The 25,921-nt window shown below is 40.6% G+C and overlaps 1 protein-coding gene, 1 long non-coding RNA gene and 1 other non-coding gene across 4 annotated transcripts; all 3 read right to left on the reverse strand.

Moving 5' to 3' along the window:
• Positions 1-80: 80 nt before the first annotated feature.
• Positions 81-15,379, reverse strand: ano8a (anoctamin 8a). The gene is made up of 18 exons (XM_067605470.1): positions 14,999-15,379; positions 11,548-11,658; positions 9,964-10,096; positions 9,300-9,438; positions 9,022-9,118; positions 8,753-8,869; positions 8,447-8,574; positions 7,963-8,124; positions 6,737-6,889; positions 6,266-6,392; positions 5,948-6,003; positions 5,774-5,848; positions 3,827-4,324; positions 3,129-3,296; positions 2,811-3,002; positions 2,559-2,690; positions 2,089-2,199; positions 81-1,629 (listed from the first exon to the last, which is right to left on the reverse strand). Exons 1-18 carry the CDS (start codon positions 15,195-15,197, stop codon positions 967-969), a joined length of 3,261 nt encoding a protein of 1,086 aa, XP_067461571.1. The 5' UTR covers positions 15,198-15,379; the 3' UTR covers positions 81-966.
• Positions 7,390-7,462, reverse strand: trnak-cuu (transfer RNA lysine (anticodon CUU)). The gene has a single exon. It is a non-coding gene; the product is annotated as a tRNA-Lys (tRNA).
• Positions 15,380-20,956: 5,577 nt separating the features above from the next.
• Positions 20,957-23,557, reverse strand: LOC137193403 (uncharacterized). Of its 2 annotated transcripts, none has more exons than XR_010930812.1 (4): positions 23,403-23,557; positions 23,042-23,156; positions 22,552-22,608; positions 20,957-21,806 (listed from the first exon to the last, which is right to left on the reverse strand). It is a non-coding gene; the product is annotated as an uncharacterized lncRNA (long non-coding RNA). The 2 variants fall into 2 exon arrangements; XR_010930811.1 differs by having other exon boundaries at positions 23,042-23,249; positions 23,403-23,420.
• Between the last annotated feature and the right edge of the window lie 2,364 nt (positions 23,558-25,921).

A 25,921-nucleotide genomic window follows, 5' to 3' on the forward strand; every position in this document is an offset into this window, starting at 1 on the left:
ATCTCGTCCTTGTATAGATCACAACATACAGTAAAGGCTATAACTAATATTAAAAGGCAACATATTTTCTGGTGAAACTGAAGAAAATCCCCTCCTTCCTACAACATCCATATGTGTGTATATACTGTACAAGAGTGTATATGATCTGTTTTGAATTTAAGTGTCATAATCTGCCTTTAAATTTGAATTTACTCACACGTCCCATTTCCAAAACACAAGTCAACCCAGCCAGATAGTCTATCATCCAGTGATATTTATTAACCGTTAACAAAATCAGCCAATGCCTTGATCTCTTGATGGATGTTCATTCAAGTGAGGTTTATTTGCATCATATAAGTACATTCACTAATTTATGTAGTAAAATAATTCATAGAAAATCAAAGTTAAGAAAAATAGAATATTTTTCATGGTCACAGTGAATATAATCTGACCTATTGCAGAAGAATACAATGGCTTTGAAAGTGCTTAACAACTGAAAAGATGTGATGGACAGGTAATGCATGCACATGACGCAACATGCATTCAATGCAGGCATCAAAGTGAGAAAGGAACCTGGAGTGGGAAGCTGTTATTTGCATTCTCTGATAAAAGGGGCTCATTGATGATCAGATCCTGGTTTATGAAAAAAGATCCTTCACATCGACATAAGCTGTTCTGGTGCTGTTAAAAACCAGGCAGTCATGCAGTATTTAAACCTTAAGGAAAAGGTTATTCAAGCCCCATTCAAGGAGTTACACTTACTGTACATTTTTTACATGGAAGCTAGATAGTGTTAATAGATACAGTATAATGCTTTGTGCAAAGTAAGTTGCACCAAGAGTGAAAGTCTAACGCTTGCTGACCTTACATGTGGTCCTTGAGACTAACATGTTTTCCTACAGTACAGGCATGTTGCTGTCTCACAATGTTACCTGAACAATTATACATTGCACTCAATCCGTAATATTACATTGGTATGAACATTTACTAACTCTTTGAGCCAGAGTTTTCTAAATCAGTCAATTGTCTTGTTTCTCCTTTGTCGGACTCATTAGAGGGTAATTCCTCTTGGGTTGTGTTTAAGTCAGCCCTATTGGGCGGAGCGTTAGCAGCCTGGGTGGGTGGTTGTGTCCCATTTGCACACACCACAGTACCCTCCGACTTGCTGAAACTGAACAGCTTCCCAGGACTGAATGTCCTGTTGGGGGACTGAGACCTCTCCTGGCCACTAGGGGGAACTGAAGAGGTCACTGTTGACCCAGGCGTTGCTCCAACTGCCACTGCTGGCTCTTTTTTCACCTCAGGCGACTTCAAGAACTTCAGAAATCCAGGGAGCTTTGCCTCTCCTCCAGTTGGGGACTGGGCTGGCGAGCGTGATGTCCCGGAGGAGAACTTCCCTTGGAGAGGGATGATCTGCTTGAGCTTCATTACATTGTTGTTTCCCAGCAGAGAGCTGGGTCTTTTAGGCTTGTCCCCTGGCTTGCCCCCTCCTGCTTTGTCATGGTGGTGCTGGTGCTGGGTGTCTGCTTTGTGATACTCGCTCTCCTGACGGGCCTCGGCCTGCAGCTCAGCCTGACGCTGAAGCTCCTCCTCCTCACGTCGACGTCTGAGCTGCTGTTGGAAATGCTGCTGGGCCTGCTGCTCGTGCTTCTAAATGGGGAGACGTGTTAAAATGAAGATATAGAGATGTCAGTGTTTGCTATGAATGACTGACCCTCATTTTGCATCCTCACTGTTAAAGAAGTTGTCAGCTTATGAAGCGGGTAGTTCACACAAACAGCTGTTTTGTACTTGTTTACACAAAATACGTCGACTTTTGCTAAAAGTTGTGTTTTTCTATCTCTATGACAAGACTTATCTAAAAACACCATCAAGATGAAACGCCACTGATGTGATACAACACATAGTCAAACACACACTTATTTCCTCTGTATCAGATCACAGTGTGCAGTCAGAAAAGGCTGCAGCGGTATACATTTTTGGACAATGCACACAGAGAGACCAAGGGACACAAAGGGATATGTATATACAAATATGATTGACATTACACATTGCCAGCAGCAAGTCTTTCGATGGCCGAAGGTCTTTCAAGCTATGATACAACTATACCTTGAAAGCTTCCCTTCGTCGGTACTCTAGCTTGGCCATCTCTTCTGCTACCCATCCAGGGATATCAGGGATGGCAACATGGATGATGTACTTTAGGAGGATTGCAAAGTGCTGTAAACCACCGAGACCACAAAGGGACAGGCTCAACACACAGTTACATCAAAGCATAACCACATTTTGTTTCCTGTTATGTATTTTTTATGTAGACAAAACATCACATCTCGTACACGTACCAAAAACTCTTGTGAGGTTTTGTGTTCATCAGTGAACCTAGTTAATACAAACTTAGCTCAAAAAATGAATGTTTTACAAAACCACAACAACAAATAGTAGCAGGCCATGCACATGTGTACTTCTTGTGTGATGTGAAAAAAAATGTCATTTTGGGGATAAAACTACGGTATATTCTTTAAATAAAAATAACTCTTCATAGCCTGCATTTACTGTACACACATGAATGCAGTGCATACCTCCAGTAAGACAATGGAGATGATTGTCATCTCAGGACTCAACCAGGGGAACAGACGCTGCAGCTGACCGCACTGACCAATCAGGTAACAGTTAACTATGATGGCTATCAATCCCATGGCCTCCATTGCAGTCTGGTTTTGAGAGAGAGAGAAAGAAAGAGAGACATCTAACATTATTATCAGATACCCCCAATATGAATAGTGTAGGCCTGGAAGGCTTGTCTGACATTTTGAAAAACAAAACACACTGACCTGCCATTGTCCAATATTCTCCACCCTCTGTCCAAAAGGCCTCTGCAGGCCGGTACAGAGCTTCAGGGCATCACTGCGGATCTCGATGATGTTGTTGATAAGAGCACACATGGCCGCCAGGGGAAATGCAGAGGAGAAGAGCACCACATAGCCAAACTGAATGAACATCTCCTGGTAGTCCTGAAGCGTATCCTGCATCATGCAGCAACATTAGTATTTTGGAAAGGCACTTTATCTATTGCTGAACAGGATACAAATGATATTTTATGAAAGTTAAGCAAGATTTTGCATTGCTTGCTCCCATATCAAGAGTCACACCTCATATGTCTGCATACAGCTCTCAATCTCAGCTTGGGTCAGAGAGACAGTTTTGGGCTCTTCTGGTGGATCAATCCACGACTTCTTGTCCTCTTTCCTCTCACCGACATTCTTTCTTCTCTGACAGAGTGAGTCATATTCTTTTGGAGAGGACACGGTGACATTCTCCTGCCAAAGTCAACATTAGATTCACAATACTTTCCTTACTGAATATGTGAGAAAAAAAAACATTTTAATGTGTCTGACTTTGTATGTTGTATGTATGTTGTATGTTTGTCTTTTTCCAATGTAGTTTCACATGAAAATCTAGAAATAAGATCACTTCACAGTGAATAGCATTATGGAGCTTGTAATGTTAAGGTTACGATCCACTGGATGGATTGTAGTGGCAGAGTTGAATGCATTTTTAACTCAACAATGTGTATACTGTAGTTTCATCTCAACCTGATTGTTGTACTAACTGGAAGACATGTATCTTCATTCATAAAACCATGTGAAACAAGTTTAACTGAATTGGAAACAAGTGGGATTAACTAAACACAATTAGATACTTTTTTATTTTTTTGTTTAAGAAACTTAAGATTGTATGACAATTTTAGTTTGAAAGGCCTGATGGTTATTTAGTGTAGAGAGAGATGTCAGATCCACAAAGCTGCAAAGCATGTTAACAAATCAAAATCAATCAGAAGACCACATACTTGAGTCAGCGATTCACAATCACTGTCCTCGTCACAACTGTCAAAAATACTGCACGGATCCATCCCTTCCTCTACCAGCGTGGGACTGTCCTCAAGGAAGCTGTCATCTACTGCCTGCGTTTCTGTTGTGACATCCTGGTAGTCGACCTTCTCGGTAAAGCTGACTTTTCGTTGCTTCAGAACACTATCACTCATGTCCCACTCTTCTTCTGTCAGCCTGAATCCAGCTTTCAGATCCCCTCTTCTCTTTGGCTGTGGGTTCCCGTTAGCGGTGTGACTGACAGGGATCCCTCTGGGGCCCAGGAAGGAGTAGGATGTCATTGAGGCTTGGGCCTTTCCCAGAGCCAGGCGGCCATACTTGAGCATGATGGCTTGGAGAAGCTCCCACAGCACCTTTGGTGTGAAGACACCCAGCTTGTTTTGCTCATAGATATAAGGCTGGAGGACCTCTTTGATGTTCTGTAGGAACTGGCGGAAGATCAGTAGCGTAGCTAGCATCTGTGAGAAGCAAGAGAACATCTGTCACTGTGCAGAATGTAAGAGGTTCAAAGGGGAAAACACATGCACATTCCCAAAAGGGTTTAGCAAGCACAAGTGATTTAATAATCCCCTCCAGACATGTTTTAAGATGTATATAAAATACTCTATTTTGAATAATAATTTGTGTCTAATATAGTTTTTACACAAAAAAGTTCAACTATCTTGTTCAAATCCTTATAATTACATTTAATCCTTTGCCTTCATTAAAAATTCCAGATTCTATGAAAATGCAAATATATTTCATTAAAAAAAATTAACTGCTGGACTGTTTCCCCATCACATTTGTGTAAATTGAATATTGGACCAGGATTGGCTTCTAAACTAGTTGTGTTGTAACAAATCATGCTAATAGGCCCACTCCTTCAAAATCAGATATTCAGTGAGCTCAGAGAAACTTTCCACTTTCAGCAGATGAATGTGAAAACAGCTTTCTAGTGTCAAACTGTGCAGATACATCATTCTGCACAGTGAAGCTCAAACATCCAACTGAAGGAACAAGAAGAAAAAACACATTTTAGAGTGGAGGAAGACTTTAAATATTCAGTCTGACTGAAGTTACAAATTGCAGGTCACTGCCTGACATGATCTCAAGTCATTTAGAGCATTTCAGAGTCAGACACACCACATTAAATTAAAGCAATAGTTACACCTTTTCACTTTTTTGCCAAGTGTTAAATAAGAAGATTGGTCCGGTCTCTCCAGTAGCCTAAATATGGCCCTGTTCACACCTGGCATTAATATGTGTCTCATGCGACCACATGTGACTGGATCTCACTTTCCCGCTCTATATGCAAATAAACACTTACATCATTTCTGTTTGCAAAGACCGAATGCATTGTTGTTTTTAACCGGCGGGAGGGGAGGCAGCAAAGCACTTCCCGTTCCTAGTCTGCCAGACGTCAGTTGAGTAGATGGTCCTTCAATGTGGCCCAGGACACATATGTATTCACACTGTTAAAAGAATGTGGCCAGACCACCTCCAAATGTGGTCTGAGCGATCAGATCTTTAAGCATCCTCACTGTGTCTTGGGCGAGTTCACACCTGTACTCAGAACTGTCCACTTGTGATCGGATCACCCGGTGTGAACAGGGCCTATGAAGCTACTGCCAGCGCCAAGTTAGCTTAGCTTAGCATAAAGACTGGAAACAGGGGGAAACAGTTAGCCTGGCTCTGTCTGCAGATAGCAAAATCCACCTACCAGCACCTCAAAGCTCACTAATTATGATGTTATAGCTTGTTTGTTTAATTCATACAAAAACTGAAGTGTAAAAACTACAATTTGTGGTTTTACCAGGAGTTATTTGCAGGACAATCTTTTAGAAGATTGATACCCCTCTAGCAGCTGGGGTATCATCTTCTCGTATGGCTCATCTTATTTTTGTGATACTGCTAACAGTGGCTGTTACCTCCTTAAGTCGCTCCATATCCTTGAGGTAGAATCCAATGTAGAAAAGGCTTAGGTAAGAATTGATGAATTCAAACTGTAAAACAACCAGAAAACATTAGAGGAAGTCAAACACGCGCTCGGTCAATATGAACTGTCTGTTTACAACCCAAACAGAAGAGGAAGCATGACTTACAAAAACCATCTTGATGATGAGATTATTCTCATAGGCACTCTGAAGTCTGTAGTTCTCTGGAAGAAAGAATAATTATCAGGGAAGCATCATCTGATGTGCAGTTGAATGACAGTAAAAAGGCTAATGTTTTTCTTTTAAATCCTCGTAGGAAAAAGGTTTTATCACCAGTGCTCAACATAAAAATATACTCATTACCCTCAATTCCAGTCATGGGCAAATTTGTTCCATTTTAATTTAATTTCTAATAAACTACTTATCTCTGTTATATATCACAGAGATTCACTATTGTGCCCAGAGAGTTCATTTTGTGTCTCTTACCCATGTCATTGAGCCAGTAGGCAATCTTCTTATACACTTCATCACATATGGTTACAGTAATGGCCAGAAGTATCTTAGGAATGAATCTTGTGATACCAGGTAGCTCCTGAATCTCCATAACCACTTCCTGCAAGGTGAATTAGAAGCATAATAAATATTTAATAAATCCTATTCATTCACGTCTGCTCTCTCAAATCCCACAGCTATTTTTAAAAGTCTTTTTCATGAATCTGAACTGAAGAGGTGTGTCTGAATGTGCTTTGTTTAACCTGTCTGTAAAAATGATATAATTCACAAATCTTCAGAGTAAACTATAATTATGGATGTTATATATATATACATACATATATATGTGTATATATATATATGTGTGTATATATATATATATATATATATATATATATATATATATATATATATATATAATGTCAACTCCATTTCTGCTTGCATGCTGTATTATCTGTTCCAAACCTGCAGTTCCAGGCAGAGGAGCATAGCGAGAAAGACGAAACAGAGACAGAGGAGGCAGATGGGCAAGCTGACCAGCCATCTGAACAAAGCCCTCTTCCAGGGCGGGTAGTAGAACTCCTCACAGCCTGTTATGGGACTGCAGCGCTTTACGCCCTGCAGCAGAGGAAGAGGACAGAGACAGAAAGAGTGTTGTTTTCCTCATTGCTGTCATCCTAATGGAAAACTGATTGCAAATATTTGTGCAAAATGTGCTCCATGACAATCACTTGTTTCCTTGATTGATTATTAAATTGACTTTTTTTGTGATAGGAATCCTGTACACCCTTAAAACAAGCACAAATGCATTTCTTATGTTTTCGCTATTGTGTGCCAGTTTACTCTGCAAAACAGTTTATATTTTTATTTTTATATTTATATTTTAAGGGGACATTTTTACCTACATCAAAGTTTCTCTGTTTTCACAATTTTTTATATGAACCAATATGAATACAGAATTTATGAACAAAAGTAAAATAAAACTGTTAATATAATTCGCGAAACATTACAGCTCGGAATCACTGAACACGTCACTTAAATTCTTTTGATATTATTATGTAATGTTTTTCTCAATAACTGAGCTGCTATCGACAGAAGTTCCTCCTCAAAAAAGCTGACGCCCAACGTGGGGCTCGAACCCACGACCCTGAGATTAAGAGTCTCATGCTCTACCGACTGAGCTAGCCGGGCCTGTTGCATCACTTTCCCACATTCCTTTTCAAAGGGGTCACCCGCATCCCCTCCCCCCCATGGTCTCTATTCATCAGTCTCAACAGGAAGTGGGGGGAGAAACACTGCCTGCCCCCAGCCCACTCCTCTGAGAGAAAGTGGGGTTTGAGGACACACCCATCTTGTAAAAACAGAGATCACATTTCCTTGTATTGTGTGCCAGTCTCTGCAGAGTTGCGCAAGTGCTCACAGCAGTAAACCACGCAAACAGACAATGATACTGTAACATTACATTACCTGAATTGGTGAATTTAAGTGAAAGAATTTACAGTATGATTCATAAAGCCTGTCTAGAGAGGTCTACTAACAAGCGACTGAAAACAAATGTTGTCAATGTCAGTACAGTAACTAAGTGAATAAAAAATCAACTTCACAAGCATTTTTCACAGCTTTCATTCACCACAAAACTGATAGTTGTTCTTTTTCATCAATGCATGCTCGGCTTCACCAGCAATCCTCACCCTGAACTGTGGCCTGGGCTCCTCCAAGGACTCAGCAGGAGTGTCCAGGGTGCCCCACCTGTAGGCCAGCTCTGCCTCTCGCCTCTTCCAGCGCTCCAGAAACAAAGTCGCCCACACAACGTTGAAGAGGGCAAACACCACACAGCAGATATCTTGACTGGTCTGAACAGGAGCATAAGAGAATCAAAGATACTGATATAACTTCTGAAATAGCTGCAGTTGCTTCATAAACTACTTGTGAGCAGCTCCCACCTGTCGCAATCCTTCCTTCCTTTTTTTTATGATCACATTTTTATTACAAATTTAATATGACATTTAAAAAAAAAGCAATAAGCAAGGAAATAATAAGACATGTATGATATCAGACAACAAATAGAAATCAAGATCTCATGATATTTCTGACATAAACTAATATGTAGATGAAAGGTAAAACAATATAAGAAAGCATCATCAGTAATGTTGTTATAGAATAGATTTCATGTACCTGGTCGGCTTCTGCTAGTATCCAGAGCAGAAAGCCGATGACAGCAGGGTAAAGCATGGAGTTGGTGTAGAAACCAAGCCAGGCAAAATACATGGCGATCTTCACTCCAAAGTAGTCACAGATATCATCTACGAAAGAGATGAACAGAGTGTAAACAGACAATATTGAGGCCTTAAGAAGAAGAATCTTCATGGTTTAAACGACTGACATTATGCAGATTACATTAACAGACAGATCATTCATTTTTAAGTATAAATTAATGTGCCTGGGTTTAAACAGCAGAAATAACATTCTGACACTGCCTACCCAGTGGCTGCCTCTCACATACAGCCTGTACCCAAGATGTCATCAGCTGATTGAGGATCCTCTGCTCATGGAGAGGAAACATTTGATGGATCACCCCTCGAGCCACCAGCTCTGGAACTAGAGAGGACACATCACAAAACATACACATAGTATCTCAGGTGACATGTTGTCCATGTTTGACAAAACTTTAAAGGCCTTTGAAGAAAAAATACTTTTAATAGCTTAATGGGAAAGCTACGTTTAATAGTGAAACTTTTAAATGAGCATACTGATTGGCTGTCCCTCCAGGAAGTGAATGTTGTGAAGCACCTCCCCCTGTTTGGCTCTCAGATTGTCCAGCCAATACTTTATGATGCTTTGACGCTCCTAAAAACAATTACAGGTATGGGGAGACAAAAAGATAATTAATGAGAGAAACACATTTTTAATTGGAATATAACTGAAAAAAGACATACTGAGTCTTTCATAACATCCCAAAATAATGATCTGTGTAATATTCCCAAAAGATTCACAGCAACGCAGAGCAACCGCAGTTTTGACCTCTAACCTGTGAAGTAAAAAAGCAGAGCTCGCTCTCTATGTTCTCATAGATGTTGTCCTCTTCGCAGGAAAAGCGCCGCATCCCGCCGCCGAACTGCGGCTTGACAGCCTTGTGCATACTCATCTGCTCCGCTCCCCGCAGCAAGCTAAGCGTGAGGAGAGAGGGTAAATGAACAGCAGGATTAAACCCAACCGAACACTGTGCAGAGGCTGGACTGCAGATGTTTGATAGATTAAGTGTATTAAGGGAAGCACACAACAAACTGTAACACGCACAACTGCACAACTGGGCGATGACTCTCAGTGTCACACAAACACACACATGCTCATGTTTGTACAGCATCCATAGTGAGGACCCTTATTAACATGATGCATTTACTGCTCCCTCATTTTGAAATAAATTCTATAAATGTTGCTGCCCTCCTGTATTTCTGCAGTTAAATAAGAGAGTAAAATGTTACCAATAACTATAAGGAATCATATTTAAATCACAACAACACCTAACTATTATTCTAATCTAAATCCTAAAGCCAAAACTAACACTCATCAGCCTCATTGAGAAGTAAGGACCAGCCAAAATGTCTCCACTTTGGAAGTGTACATCTCAACTAAGACAAAAGCACAAATGCCCACAAATGCATGCACACACACACAGAGTTTCAGAGTCTTACTTCTCAAACGTCGTCGTGATGAAGAAGGCATGTGCCTGGGTGTGTTTATGCTGTCGGACCTGAATACTGACTTGTGGGATTCCAACACGAATCTGATTCAGGAGCCACAGCAGAGTGTGGTCATCTATTGAGTCTGGAGGGAGGAAATTTGATATACTGAAGCACACTTTTCATTCATTTATAGACGCTTGCTTTTTCAGTAACAATAAATATGTCAAACAAAATACATTCAGTTTAAGTCCCCACAGCAGGCAGGAAATGATGAGTTTACTGCATAAAGAGGCTGAACCAAACCCATCCCTCACAGCCCTGACTGAAGGGCCAAGAAGCAGCAGGATGGTGATGATAGTAAAAAGACACTCTAATTAATCCCTGTCTACATACATCACAAATGTCCCCCCCCCCCCCAGGTTGAGCGGATGACTGATTCTAATCAGATTTCAGCAGACTGTATGCAGCACAATGTGTCTCAATTAAGCCATTTTTGTGGCCCCATTTTAATCATCACACTGACAAGAGCTTATTACACCTAAAACTGAAAACAGTGAAATTACAGAGACTTTGAATCAATCCAGCATGAATAACTTTAATCAGGAGTGATTTACATTTCTACACAGCAGTATACGTAGCTCCAAGGCTGAATGTTAATTAGCAACATAACTGAGCTATTTAAGAGGCCTGGCAATCAATACTTCCATGTTTTTTTTTAAAGCAATTTGACAAAACTAACAAAGCTTTAAAGTAGATCTGCAGGATTCACTGGTCAAACAAATCAACTAAATTATCAAATAAGTTGTGGTCGAGATACTGTTGTCAAATTAGTAGATGCTCAACTATAATCATTCACTGTCATTTAACACTGTGCCAGATACTGTGATTTAAATGAACCAGATAGGGATGTTAAGCGCACAGTTTTTTTGGCCACCTGGGACCAGTGCTCTGTTTTTGGTCTCCACCAAGTCCTGTGGGAATTTTAGCTGCTAAAAGCTCCACTATGTTCACCAGCTTGTTGCTAACTTTGTCCATCAATCGCAGGTGGGTCAAACTCAGTTTCACCCTGGGCCACATCAGCATGTTGGTTGCCCTCAAAGGGCCGATTGTAAATGTAAGACTACATAAATGTATCTATTTCGATTATTATTGGTTTTATTAGCTCTGAAAGCAGAATTCTAGGAAAAAATGGCAAGCAGACATTCAAGTGCACAACTATTATACAATTTATTAAAAAATGAAATATACAAAGTAGTATAAGTAATACAGTCAAAATAAATTGATGAAAAGTGAAACAGGGTATGTTTTGTAGTGTATCTGTCTGAATCAAACTGCTAATTGAGATTGATAAAATGCATCTTGTCGTATGTTTTACCCACTGCTTCATCTTCCTTAAAGGACATTGCAGAACGGGCTGGCTTGTAGGTACAGGTACTGTTAATGGATAAGATCTAATTGTCCCCAGTGGCCATTTTTAAGTCCTAGTCATACATCTGAGTGGCTGGCTGACCACCAAAGACATTTAATGAGGATAGACTGTTCTCTGTGAAGGATTCATTGCAGCATGGACAGAGAGGACATGATGGAGCATACCTGGGAATGTCATCAGGATATCACAGTTTTCAGTGGGCACCATCTTTAGCCAGGATTTGCGAGACATTATGTAGTGTCTGGCCTGCAGAAGCCGCTTCCCAAACAATTTATCTAAAAGGAAGAAGGGGCATCATGAGGAGAAGGTGAGACCGAGACAAATTGGGGTTAATAAAGTTTGAAAATGATTACAGAGAATAGGAGAGAAAGATGGCTAGAGAGAGTGTGTGTGTGTGAAAGAGAAAGGGGGCCGGACAGATGGTGATATTTTCTCATCTGGATGATGAAGGACACAGATGACAGGTTAGTCATTAGTATCACTGCCATTAGTATAACTCTGACGCTCATCACTGACACTATTTCTTCACCATATTTTAAGTCCTTTCTTATATTTTGCCCCTGTCATGGTGACTAAGGGGAAATGACAAAATGACAAATGTCCAAAATAATTGTTCAGCCACTGTGAAGGTTGACTGTGCTGCAGACTTTGTCTCGCAGAGCAATATGGAGCAAATGCTATGATCTGTAAACAAAACAGATGATCTGTAAACTGGCTGGTGTGTCTCAGAAATAGCCACAAACAAACTCGCTTTTCAAGTCTATCTCTAAAACCACTAAATGTAGGCAACGTAACAGGCCTCCGTCATGCTTGTAAATGATCACAACACAGTCTAAGTTCGGAAGTCATCATTTTCGTTGCTTCTTTTTCTTTATAGTCACCCTCTCAAGTCACATTGTCTGTCTCACGCAAGCGCTATAACCCCTAGTGACTGACCGATCTCTGCATTGTTCACTGAATCATACTATGACGCTCACTCAGTACATCTCTGTGATCAGGATTTCCTATTCTGCAGTACATGTGGTCTAAAGTTACCTACTTCCTTCCATGTCTTGTGTATCCCATTGATGGAAAGCAGTGCTGCAATCTCTCTGTTGTAGTATTATGTTTGAGAGATATGAGAAATAATATAAACAATAATAATGATGTGTGTGTGCATGTGTGTGTGACATAATGATGTAATCCAAGCCACATCACCGACTGGAAGCTTTTTTCATTATCCTGCATGTATATTTCAGAGTAGAGTCAATCTCTCTCTGATTGTCAGTGACATCATTGCTCATATTGGCAGGACCTTCCATCAGATATGTAGGCACATCTGACATGGAAATCTCTATTCCAGGCAGCAGCAATTTATCTACTCAGAGCAACATTATCTCATATAAATCTTGTATAATGAGATTGTTTTAAGTCAGACTGCAGTAGAGCTCATGTAGATTGAAGATCTACATACTAAATATATGTTTTATCCTTCCTTTTGTGAGAATAGTTGTGATGAGCTCTATATATCTCGCTCACACGGGCTAGGCGACATAATTATCATTCATCGTCATTATAATCCTATCATGGGATTTTTAATTAAAATATTATAATCATGATACCAAATGTTCTTGTCAAATTTAATAATAAAATATTACAAAGCTATGTGTAAGTAAGACTTAATACCAGAATTGTGCAGTCTAATATGTAGGCTATAACATCAGCTTGACAACAATCATACTATTTTTTTAATGAATAAACATATAAATAAATGTTTCTTTTTGGATATATGGAATATATCAATATAGAGAAAATGATAAATATTGATACAGTAATATGTATATTTGTCAGCGTCACCCAGCACCTTTCCTGTCCTGTCTTTTCTGTTCCCTTAACCTAGTGCAGTCCAAAATTAAACACTTGAGGCCTTAAGCTTGGCAGAGGCACACTGGGTACATCACACTATGCCTTGCACCCCAACCAATGTAGCAAATAGTTAGTGTGATTTTATGTGTGTCTTCATTAACAATTTAAACATACATTTTTAAGTAATCTTTACTTTTTTGTACATGATATGTTTCAGAGTTATGGGACTACAGGTTGGGGTCTGGTTCCTTTCCCAGTAGTCAATGGACAAAAAGCAGGCAGACAGCCTGGATAAGGTGCAGACCATGAACTCTATCCATCCATATCACTCAGACCGTCACATTCTGACCTAAATGTGCGTCCTGGGAGTAAAATGCAGTGCATGCTGTAAACATAAACTCATACTGTGGAGTAACTGCGCACTACAACTTCATGAGCACACTCATCAAGAGAACCATAAATAACTGCAGAAAACTCCTTCCACAGCTCTTTAACCACAGCTGAAATTACTTGTCAACTCTGTTGAATATTATATTAACAGTTCTAACTTCTGTGTGGTTGTTACAGACTTTGTAAAAGAGAGAAGGTGTAGTAATCTGTCATGGTCTCATAGACCAAGCTGGTGGTGATGTCATCAGCACAATTATTATTCATACTCTAGAGGTCGACTATCGCCGGAGTAAAACTGTAAAACAGAAAAAGAGGACATGAAACTCCAATCTTCAGGCAGTGAGCTTACCTCCAACAAGCTGATAATGGTCCCAGATGGTAAATGGTTATCACTGCCAGGGGCAGTGCTGGCACACACCACAGTGGTGCAGAGAAAATAAGTGTTGGTCCATTTAAAGAAAATGTAAAATATTTCATTTTAACGGCTATATACACCTAGCTCATTTTCATGTTGTCAGCCTACATCACCTGCCCTGATTCATATAAATGTGGTCCTTTTTTCTCCAAGTGGTTTGCATTAGTTCTCTTGAAGTCAGGATGCAAATCAAAGCAGTAACTGCAGAGATGTTGTTTAGGCTAAGATTGTAAAGGTTATATGGTCAAATCTATCACCTCTGCCATAAGAGCTGAATGGGCATGAACTAGGACCAGAGCTGGACAGTGGCCCTAGAATATGGATCGTCTCAGTCCTTCAATGAACTATTCCCAGGGGGCCCACAAATCACAATAACATTTACCTCCCGATAAATCAAATAAAGATATTAACATATCCGATTTGCACTTCATGGCCATCACAATGCAATTCCAACAATGACCATTACGACAGTCATCTACTCACTCACCACTGAAATGTTTCTACTATACAATCTTCAAGTCTTCAACACCTGAGACGAAACGGACACAGCTGACATCTGAGCCTGCAACACAGTCTTCACTCTCTTCAAAGTGTAGTGTAGCACAGCCCGTCCGGACATACACCTCCGCTGCATAAGACTCCTGTATGCACCTGTAGACCACAAAGCCTGACTCTTCCCGGGCCTGTCTGAATCGGAATGCGCACTATGTAGCGGGAAAAGGGAAGACTCACCGAAATCAAAACCCAATTACAAACGATTGACCCCTCTAGTCTCCTGTGAGTCATTCACAGAAGTATATCAAGCATCAGTGACTGCACCATATTGCCCAAGCACAGTAGCCTAATCCAATTTTCTCTCATCCCATTTTTTTCCTGAATGAACACAAGCACCCAGCTTCCTCTGATCTCCACCGTACGCACGCAGGCAGGACACATATTTTACCATTTTTCTCCGTGACACTCACCGAGCACCCCGGACGGCGTTAAGGGCGTTTGCTGCTGCTGGTTGTTCGTCCTGTCCTGCAGCTCGCTTGGCACCGTCCTCTCCATCCTCTCCCCTGCCCCGTCGCCGTCGTCGACGTCTGCGGTGCTGCCGCTGCTGCTGCTGCTGCTACTGTTTACAGTAGCGTCGGTATCAGCTGCTCCGGTGCCCGCTGCCTGCATGGTGGCTCACATAGGATAATACTCCAGGTGGTGGTGAAGGGGCTGGAAGACCGCACTGCACACGGATCACTGTTTTTATTGCATGGCCGATACATGCGAAGGGAAACCCCTAGTGCAGATGATAGATGAGGAAGAGGGGGAGGAAGAGGAGGAGGAAGAAAAAGATCATGGTATCTACACGTTACGCGCACCAGTCGTGACTGGGTAGTGACGACAGAGTTTAGGGGATCACCGCGCAGGCTACAGGTCTATAAACAAGGACATATGCGTCCTTTCTATAGCTGCATGCAGATCTGAAGATGGATCACTCGCCCATGTTTTCGATGATAGCCTATTATCCTGTCACAGCTGTACTTCATGTCCCTGAAACACTTCTCACATATTACATGCACTATCCTTTCTGTTTGTAGGAAATATGAAGCCAAATGTGTATAGCCATCAGGACATTGTGCGAAATAGCCTACAGGTTTAGGCAATATTTTTGTTTTTATGTGAAATAAATCAACATTGGCAGGACATGTATGTGTAACAGAGTCCAGATTCTACCATATTTATGCCACTAAAATTAATGTCTAATATATATGTGTTTCAGACTGAGTAAAACATGTAACCATGGCCAAATTAAGCCTTTAGGGCGGCAAAAAGTTGTTGTTTGAACCCCCACCCCACCCTTATGTACCTGTCACCTTCCATCAAGTAGCCTACAGAGTACACTGAGACCAACCAGTACTCCCATGCTGGAAAGCTAAGTCTCAATAAAGTTTCTGTGGCACAGTTTTATTCTACACAACTTTATTTAGGAATGTGCACCATGTTACTGTGCAAATTAAAACAATAAAAAGTGACACAAGGCCCCTCATTAAGACAAGGCCACAAGATAAAAGGTATAGTTTGACATTTTGGGAAATACTTATTTGCTTTCTTGCCAAAAATTAGATGAGAATATCTTTACCTCTCCCCCCCAGCCGAGAGTGGTATCATATATAATTGAACTGTCTCTCTCTCATATATTTTCCAAAATGTTGAACTATTCCTTTGTGTAAAAATGCAGAGCCTGCCTTAGTTCATATTTTGCTATATTTTGCTGTTGTTAATTTTCTAACATGTTGCATCTTGACATGGAGTGTACCTAGGCTTTTTGGGGCCCTTGTAGGACTTGGGGCCCTGGGGCAGTTGCCCTCTTTGCCTGATTGATAATCCAGCCATGCATGCAACTCCCACAGGCTGATTTACAGCACAATTTAGTAGCCAATACTGTTCACATTCTGTTTTACTCAGAACACAAGATGAAGATTTATGGATATAATCTATTAGGCGACATGTTGTCCAAATAAATTATTCTGCCAACAAGCCCTATGAACATGAATTGTCAGCCAGCGCTTTTCCAAAACTGCATCCTAAAATCAGTTTGGAAGGTGAACAGGTTTAATGACAGTGTAATTCTAATACCATATGGTATTTAAATGTGCATGTGTAATTCTCATTCAACAATAACCATAAAAGCCATTGTGTGAAAGCTAATGTCAGGATTCGATTTCTTGGGATCAATTATTCATTCTAACCTTCTGCTGGGTCCATCACCCAAAGGTATGTCTGTCTGCCTGTCACAGGTTGTCAACACATGGACAGAAAAATTCTCTCTCTCTCTCTCTCTTGCCTGTTGGAAGAGGGTGTTATGTGTCTCTATTTTACTGCTTCAAGCACAGTGAAGATATATAAGAGAAGGACTGATCACTATAATTGTCAACTGGTAGATAAATGAAGAGAGGAGGAGGAGAAAAAAGATTTGATTCTTTGAAACAGTAACTCTTGATGGATTCTCTTTCTCTGGTGATTTGTAATTTAAGAACATATGCTGCTGGTTAAAAATGATTAAAAACATCACAAAGCCTCCATTTCCTCTGAATTTACTGGCAGCAACAGATATTTATTCAATAAATTCACTTAGTCCACAAAGTTACCTCTATAAAAAAAGTTAGGATGATATTAACTTCATATTGTGTAAAATACAGTACTATTCAAACATGTAATTACAGCTGCAAGCAGTGATGAGCAGGCTCTTGCACCTTAGTGCAAGTCGAAGTGCTGTTATTGCAGAGCAACATGATGCAGCAACACATGTACCAAAAGGCAAAAGACACAGATATACATTTTCCTGAATATTGGACATCACATAACTATCATTTCCTGTGTCCACTATGTGGTGCCAGAAAACACGCACTAAATGTACATTATGTTGCTGCATATGAAATGTTGACCACACTTTAAATTTCATGTAATCAAAGGAAGTTTGTAACATGAGGCTTTCTTGCCATTGCCACTAGACAGGTTACATAATTGGGTCATTAATGCAGAAATACATTGAGTCGAGGTCACCTGACATGCATATGCATTGTCATGAATAGTGGATGTTGCAAAAAGGAGTTAAATACCACATTGTGTCCACTAAATGGTGCTAGACAACACCCACTAGTTATATGACATGTTACTGTATATCATGTGTAGACCACACCATGTAAATTCCATGGAAATCAGATGATGTTTGTCATTCAAGGATGACTTCCTGTTGTCGATAGATGGTGCTATGACTATGACTATGACTCAATATTGACAGGTAGATGTGTTCAGGCCTGGTCTCCACTCAAGCATATGAAATTTGGGGCAGATTGGATAAAGTCCAGAAGAGTTACAACAACTTCCTGTGTCATGGAGAAACATACAAATTTACCAGTATGCCAGTCAAGTGAATTCCATGAAAGCGGAAGATTTTGATAAAATGTCATCATAAATATGTTAAAATGACACTGACGAAATTTTAAGTTGTTCGGAATAATTCTCTAGGAGGAGTTTGTTAAAGTACAACACCAACAAATTGCAAACACTGCATAAAAATTGCACGGTAAATTCAAAATGACTGACTTTCTATAAGACATAGGGTATGGCTCTGAGAAGCTTTATGTAAGTCTGGACATGATACATGTTCCTGCCAAATTTCATTCATCTACGTTGAATTTAAAGGTGGGGGCCTTGACTTTGAAATTTTGCAGGGGGTGCTATTGAGCCAATTTGCAACATCCAAGCCCAAGACCCATATTAATTGTCAAATCACGCCAGTTTTGATGCATGTGCAAGGTTTCATGAGTTTTCCAGCATTCCTAGCACCTCAAAAATGCTAATAGTAATTAGGGGGTGCTATAGAGCCAACATGCCATGACAAAGCCTATATGCAATATCAAATTTCAATACTAGTTCAAAGATGCTTGCACAGTTTCGTGAGTTTTTGTGCATCCTAAATGCCCCAAGCATGTGATTGTAAAATGAAAATTAATGCACAAAATCTGAAATGGCTGACTTCCTGTTGAGTGAAAAAATCCCCCCCCCCCCCCCCCCCAAAAAAAAAAAAAAAATTCCAGTTAGAGGGATGACAGCATTGATCCAACCAAATTTCATGAACATCAAAGTAATTTTGTTCCAAAATGGCCTCGGACTTCCTGTTGTCAATAGGTGGTGCTATGGCTATGACTCAGTATTGACATGTAGAGATGTTCTGGCCTGAACTTCAATGAAGCATAAGAAATTTGGGGCAGATTGGACAAAGTCCAGTGGAGTTACAACAACTTCCTGTTTTATGGAGAAACATGCAACTTTATTGGCATGCCATGTCAAGGGTGTTCTGTGAAAAGTCAAGATTTTGATAAATTTTCATCACAAATGTCTTAAGATGACATCGAAAAAATTTGAAGTCAGTCAGGTCAAATCTCTAGGAGGAGTTTGTTAAAACGGCTGCAAATGGCAAAAACAGTGCAAAAATTGCAAAGTAAATTCAAAATGGGTGACATCCTGTTGGACTTAGGGTATGACTCCAAGAGGCTTTTTTGTGCTTCTGGACATGATACATATGCCTACCAAATTTTGTTCATCTACCTCAAATTTAAAGGTAAGGGCTTTGACTTTGAAATTTTCTAGGGGGCACCCTCGAGCTATTTTGCTACAGCCATGCCCAAAACCCATATAAGATATCAAGTTTCGACACTTCTGATGTGTGTGCCAAGTTTTATTAGTTCAAGCATCCTAAGCCCCTAAAAAACAGTTTCCTGTTTCATAGTGAACAATGCGTTGCCATAGCAACAGCTTTAGAGGAAAAGCTTCACTATTTAGCATCATAAAGGTCTTACAACATAGCTGACCAAATTTTAGGTGGATCTGATCAACCTGCTAGGAGTAGCTAGTAAAAATATGGGGCCTATAACTTCAGTAACTTCTTCCAGTAGGTGGCGCTGTTACTATGATTCAATATTTGCGTGTACATGTCTTCACACCGGGAGTCTTATCAAATGTGAAATTTGGTTAGTTACAACAGTTTGTTTTGCAATGGCGAGACATCAAAATTCGCCACATCACCACGGCAACGTCATTCAATGAAAACTCACAAACTTCACAACATAGCATCATCAAGGTCATAAAGCTTTTCTGACCAAATTTGAGGTGGATCTGTTCAACCTGCTAGGCAGAGATCATAAGAGTACAGCACCTGTAACATCCTGTTGCCAGTAGGTGGTGCTATGACTATGACTCAATATTGACACACAGTTCAAGGTCGGGACCTTTATCAAGCATGAGAAATTTGGGGCAGTTGAATGATGTACATTCAAGTTACAACTTCCTGTGTCATGGTGAAACATTGAAATTCGCCACATCAAAATGTCAATGGTGTTCAATGAAAACTCAAGATTAGATATGGTGTTTACTGCATTTTAGGGGTTTTGATTTGACTGAATTAGACACTTACGCCATTTAGAGTCTTTATTTCAGCAGTTTTGGTTGGTTTGAGCGATGAGCGTTTGAAAAGCCTTGACCTGAGGGTTGAGGATTGTTGGACTACCTTTTTCTGAAATTTTAGTGCCATTAGGGATTCGCATGGAAAAGCCATCATTGCGAAAACCATTGTCTGTTTGTACCATTCTCCTTATTGTCTTCAACTTGTAGGCTTCCCCAGAGCCCAGGGTGCTGAAGGCGTGAGTGCAGTGTGGGTGGTGTAGACTGTTTGAATAGTTTTAATCGTTGCATATTGTAATTCAATGATTTTTCCATATTGGATGTCTATTCGTTTAGGCCTGTTTGTTTATGCGTAAGCACCCTCTCCCTGTTTTATGGGGGAGGGTGTTATGGTCTGCTAGGCCTTCTGCTTGGTTTTCTGGTTGCCAGGAGGCTGGACTTGCACACCTAATGGATGATGCATCAGTGTGCAGGTGTCAGTGGTTAAAAGGGCTACTTCCTCTCCTGATGTGGGGCCATTCTTGGGGCCTGATTTTGGATTCATACAACACAGCACTCACCACATTTCACTCCTGACAACATTCCTGCACTACTGATAATTGACTTGGACCCATCTCACACTCCTCTTTTGTTTGTAATTTAGTTAATAAAACTATTTTTGTTTAAAATTTAACTTCTCGTCTCCCTCTTTTGTTACAGCCTTGGTCATGGGTCGTAACAGTTGTTGACATGTAATTCTGTAATAATATTCTTAAATGGTGTAGTTTATGTCTTCCCTTCTGTGTCTGATGTTGGTGTGAGTTTTTGTCATTTTAGTCCGTGTGCTGTGTTATTCGATACCTTAGTTTAGCTCTGCCTGTGTCAGCATATCTGTCCACCATTAGTGTATGTGTTTGACTCTGTTTTTCTGGGCTAGCTCACCACAGTGTCCTGTATGTATGGTGTTGTTATGGCCAGTTTGAAGAACTGCAACATAAAAGAAGGGAGACAGACAACAAAGCTTTTTAAATAAAGGGGTAATTTATAAAATCAACACAACACAATCAAATAAAGGTAGAAAAGAACATGTCTAGGGGTACAATGTTATGTTACTGTATGGATGCGTGTTGGTGATGTGTGGGTGAGCGGGAGTTGTGTGAATGAGAGAGGAGCTGAGCTGCAGGAGAAAGATCCACAGGAGTTCTTATAGCCCTGTCATGATCAACGTCATATAGTCATGATCAATTAACTTCCCCGCTGCTGCCTACAGTCTATGCATGGCCACTACAGAGGTCGTGACAGTGTGATCGTGTAGAGGGAAGTTCTAATCAACCATGTTATAATGTATCCTGAATGTAAGGTGTGGGTGAATCTATGAGTTCTGTCCTTATATTAGATGAGATCTTAATCTGTCATAGACTATAATTTTACTTTATTAGATATAATATTTTTCCCTTTCTTTTTTCCAATTTGTCTGCTATTTGATTATTTTCCTTCATTCCCTCTGTTGTTTATGCTGGTTTATTTATTTACTTTTCACACATTCATTTGTCATGACTCAACAACATTTTAGTCTTGTTTATTTGCTCTCACTGTCTGATCCACAAAAAGCATTTAAGTTGATGTATGTTGTGTTATATGGTGTTACGGGCAGTCACACTGACGGCAACATAAAGGATGGAGTTAAGCTCAATGTTTAGGGAGAGCACCTAAAACCATTAACCTGGGCTGCCTGATAGCTGCCACTGGATAAACTGCTCTACCCCCTAAAGCCAGGCTGACCCCATTTATAGCAAACAGCAGACAGGCCTCAGGTGAGCTAGACAGGTAACTGCACAGATGAAACCTATCTGCCTGAAAAAAAAGAATGGAGACATAGATTACACAAGCCACCAGCAGAAGTAGCCAAAACAAGTGTAAATATAATACCTTAAATATAAACGGGCAATTCATCATTTTACAGCCCCAATATCCTTTCCTTTCCTCAAAGTAGTCATATATTTCTGGGTAATAATGAGGAAAATACTGAATTTCACCATTCCATTACAACACTGGCACTTCCCCAATGACTGAATTATGGTTTTGTAACATTTAAAAACAACACTATTCTTATTGTTTTCTGGCCATTGTAATACTGCTGCAATTACTGAAATACTACATGACAATAAGTAACAAGTAAATGAATTGCTGTCAAATAAATACTTATTAACTACAACATATTACCATTTTGTTATAGACCCATTACCACAATAATTGGTAGATTATCGTTTAGAAACAACAACAGGAGTTAACACAACATCAGGTGGTAATAATGTATTATGACAGATTTATAAAAAAGAAATTCTGACACTTATTTGTAAGCTCAGTATTCAGCTGACCCACGACTTGATGGGCAGCCACTATGCTCCCACTACTTTCTTCTCAACCTGCTATTACCATTGTTTGTTATCTGGTCCTTTCTGTGGTGTGCTGTTGGTGAGGGTGAAGGTGGAAGCAGCCTGGTTCTTATCAAAGTTGTGGCAATGGGGGTACACATGTCCCTTCTGGTAACCTGAGTTTGAATAGTCCTCATTTACAGCCTGCTGGTGTGCCCACTCACCGTTGGTCCACTTACATTTCCTTCAGTGGTCATCTCTGCCTCACAGTAACCATCAAGCTGCAGTTCAGATTGGAGACACAAGAGGGCAGGAGAGAATCAGAAGTCAGACATTTCATGCCTATCCCTCTTTCTTAACAGTCATCTTTGCACATTTTCCACTTATGCATACTCCAATGTCCACACACACTTGCACCACTTACAATCACAAACAAACAGAGGTCACATGAACAATGAATAATGAGCGATGAGAAAGTGTACATTATATTATATTTATATTCTAAATAACTAACACAAAACAAGGTAAATATTCATCTACTTTATTTGTTATCTACCAACTTGTAACCCCACCATTCATCATGTTTAAATGCCAATAAAAAATTGATCACAAAAAAAAGGAAACAAAGTAAACCCACCTGAGGTGTACCTACCAGTGTACATGTAAGCAGAGTACACAGGGCTTCTGTTATTAGTGTTGTAGAGAGTGGCATACCTGTTCTTGTTTTGTATCGCTGGAAGATGTGCTTGTACTGCTGTATGGGGGTCCCATTGCGGTGTCATTTTCTGGACACCAGTTCAGTGGGAGTGACTGGTTTGTCATTCTGGTTCTTAATGAATAAGTCAGGACACAGGAGTTAAACTATCGTGATGGGCATCCGTCAGGATGCGTATGAAGGAAACCATGAAAACTTGAATTCACTCTCAAGATGTTTATTTAATAATGTGGATTGTAGAAGTGTATGGGGAAAAGCAAAGGGGGGGGGGGGGGCGACACAATTATTCTCATATCTTTACAAAGGAAATATTGTTTCAACGAACTAAGGATAAATTGTGGTGCAAAATAAACTTCTTACCAATTCCGTCGCCCCATGTAGAAGTGAAAGAATGAATGACAGGGAGGGATGTGTTTAAATAGGACTAGAGTGCACAGGTGAAATGAATCAAGATAATGAAGTGTGAACCAACCAACCAATTAGTGAGAAGGAAAAGGGACGGCAGGAAGTCAGGTGATGGCAAAATTAGTGAATCTTTACAACACCACCAGTGGAGCCTGCAGCTTAATTTGACTCAAAATGGGAAACCTCACCCGGCCTGGACATGGAAAGGATTGACAGATTGAAAGCTCCTTCTCGATTCTGTGAGTGCTCTGGCATGGCTGTTTTAAGTTGGTGAAGCAATTTGTCAGGTCCATGCTAAAAAGCGGTCCCTGGTGGTCAGCGTTTCAACTTCCTAGAGGGACAGGTGGTGGTTAGCCATGCAAGATGGAGCAATAACAGGTCTGTGATATCCTTAGATATCCAGGGCTGCACACATACCATGGAAAACCAATTGTTAGCTACTGTAGTTAGCCAGCCCCCAGTAGCCAGTGCGGGCCGACCTAGCATAGCTCCTATTTCTCCGGTAGTTCCCAAGCAGCTGGTAAACCAGGGTGGCTGTGTGACTGTCTGAAGGAAGCAAAGCCCTAAACAGAAGCCCATGGTTCACCACCAACCAGTTCACGTTTTGAACAAGTTCTCCTCAGTCAGCAAAACACTGTGAAACCAACTCTGGCAGCTCCATAGTGAGAAAGGTGAAGTTAGCAACACTGGCGGCCATGGTCAAATGTATTCCTGGGACCAGAGTGGACGACATTGACTCAAATGTAAAACTGCTGGCTAAGGATAGGTGTAAATATGCTACAATTATTATTCAGTCTAACCCTCAGGGGGGTCTGTGTGGGCATTCTGTGGGCAAGCCCACAGTGGGTATTCCATGGGAAACTATCATGGTGGCCCCAAAGGGCAAAACTGCTGTGGGCCCTGCACGGGCTATCCCTAAGGGGAGCTAGTGTGGGCTTTCTGTGGGTAAGCCCACAGTGGGTTTCCCACAGAAAACCATGATGGGGGCCCAAAAGGTCAAGACTGCTGTGGGCCCTGCATGGGCTATCCCACAGGCGGCCCATGTGGGATTAGTGTGGGTTTGCCCTGCCCACACTTCCCCACAGTAAACTCACACATACCCACAGTGGGCCCACATGGGCATGTTTGCTGGGTTGTCTTACTGAAACCTGGCTGTGTCATGAAGAATATGTTAGCCGAAGTGAATCCACTTCCCCCAGTCATATTAATACTCACATTCCTCAAGACACCAGCCGAGGAGGTGGAGTTGCAGCCATTTTCAACTCAAGCCTATTAATCAACCCTAGACCTAAACTTAATTATAACTCATTCGAAAGCCTTGTTCTTAGTCTCTCACACCCTGGAGAATGTTATGGCCAATTCTGTTTGTTATAGTGTACCGTCCTCCTCAGTTTTTATCAAACCTAGTCCTTAGCACTGAAAACATAATTATAGTAGGTGACTTTAATATTCATGTGGACGGTGATAATGGTAGCCTTAGCACTGTGTTTATCTCATTATTAGACTCAATTGATGGTGCTGCAGGCACACTGCGAATGACATTTGACTCCATCGGCCCTTTAAAAAAGAAGTTAATAAAACACAAGAGGTTAGCTCCATGGTATAACTCCCAAACCCACAAATTAAAGCAAACATCATGGAAATTTGAAAGGATATGGTGTTCCACCAAACTGGAAGAATCTTGCTTAGTCTGGCAAGATAGTCTTAAAACATATAAGAAGGCCCCCTGTAATGCCAGAGCCGCCTACTACTCATCATTAGTAGAGGAGAATAAAAACAGCCCAAGTTCCTTTTTAGCACTTTGCCGAGGCTGACGAAGAGTCATAACTCTATTGATCCATGTATTCCTATAGCTTTCAGTGGTAACAACTTCATGAGCTTCTTTAATGACAAACTATTAGAGACAATTTAATCACCTACTACTCTCAAACAACACCGATTTACCCTCAAACACAGGAACCTTAGAAACAGCTGTAAAACCGAATATATATTTAGACAGTTTTTTTCTCCAATCAACCTTCCTGAACTTGGACTTGTGCTAACCTTCCTGGACTTACCTTCCTTGGACTTGTGCTAACCTTCCTGATCCTTCAATGATCTTATTCATTCAAACCATCAACCTGTCTCTTAGACCCCATCTCAAGTAGGCTGCTTAAGAAAGTCTTACCCTTAGTTAGCACTTCTTCGCTAGATATGATCAATCTGTCTTTAGTAACAGGCTGGGTACCACAGTCCTTTGAAGTAGCTGCAATTCAACCTCTTCTTAAAAAGTCTACTCTTGATTCAGGCGTTTTAGCCAACTATAGACCTATATCTAACCTTCCCTTTCTCTCTAAGATCCGTGAGAAAGCAGTTGCCAATCAGTTGGGTTACTTTCTACATAATAGTTTATTTGAGGATTTTCAGTCAGGATTTAGAGTGCATCATAGCACAGTGACAGCACTGGTGAAAGTTATAAATGACCTCCTAATTGC

The sequence above is a fragment of the Thunnus thynnus genome, chromosome 12, assembly GCF_963924715.1.
Source record: "Thunnus thynnus chromosome 12, fThuThy2.1, whole genome shotgun sequence".
Lineage (NCBI taxonomy): Eukaryota > Metazoa > Chordata > Actinopteri > Scombriformes > Scombridae > Thunnus > Thunnus thynnus.

What these genes read in the sequence shown, in the direction of transcription:
- ano8a (XM_067605470.1), bottom strand. Translation starts at nt 15,197, where the DNA reads ATGCAGGCAGCGGGCACCGGAGCAGCTGATACCGACGCTACTGTAAAC. An exon ending in AACGCCGTCCGGGGTGCTCG is followed by an intron (nt 11,659 to 14,998) that starts GTGAGTGTCACG and finishes TCTTCCTTTTAG; the next exon opens with ATAAATTGTTTGGGAAGCGG. An exon ending in TCTCCATTGTCTTACTGGAG is followed by an intron (nt 2,200 to 2,558) that starts GTATGCACTGCA and finishes GGTGGTTTACAG; the next exon opens with CACTTTGCAATCCTCCTAAA.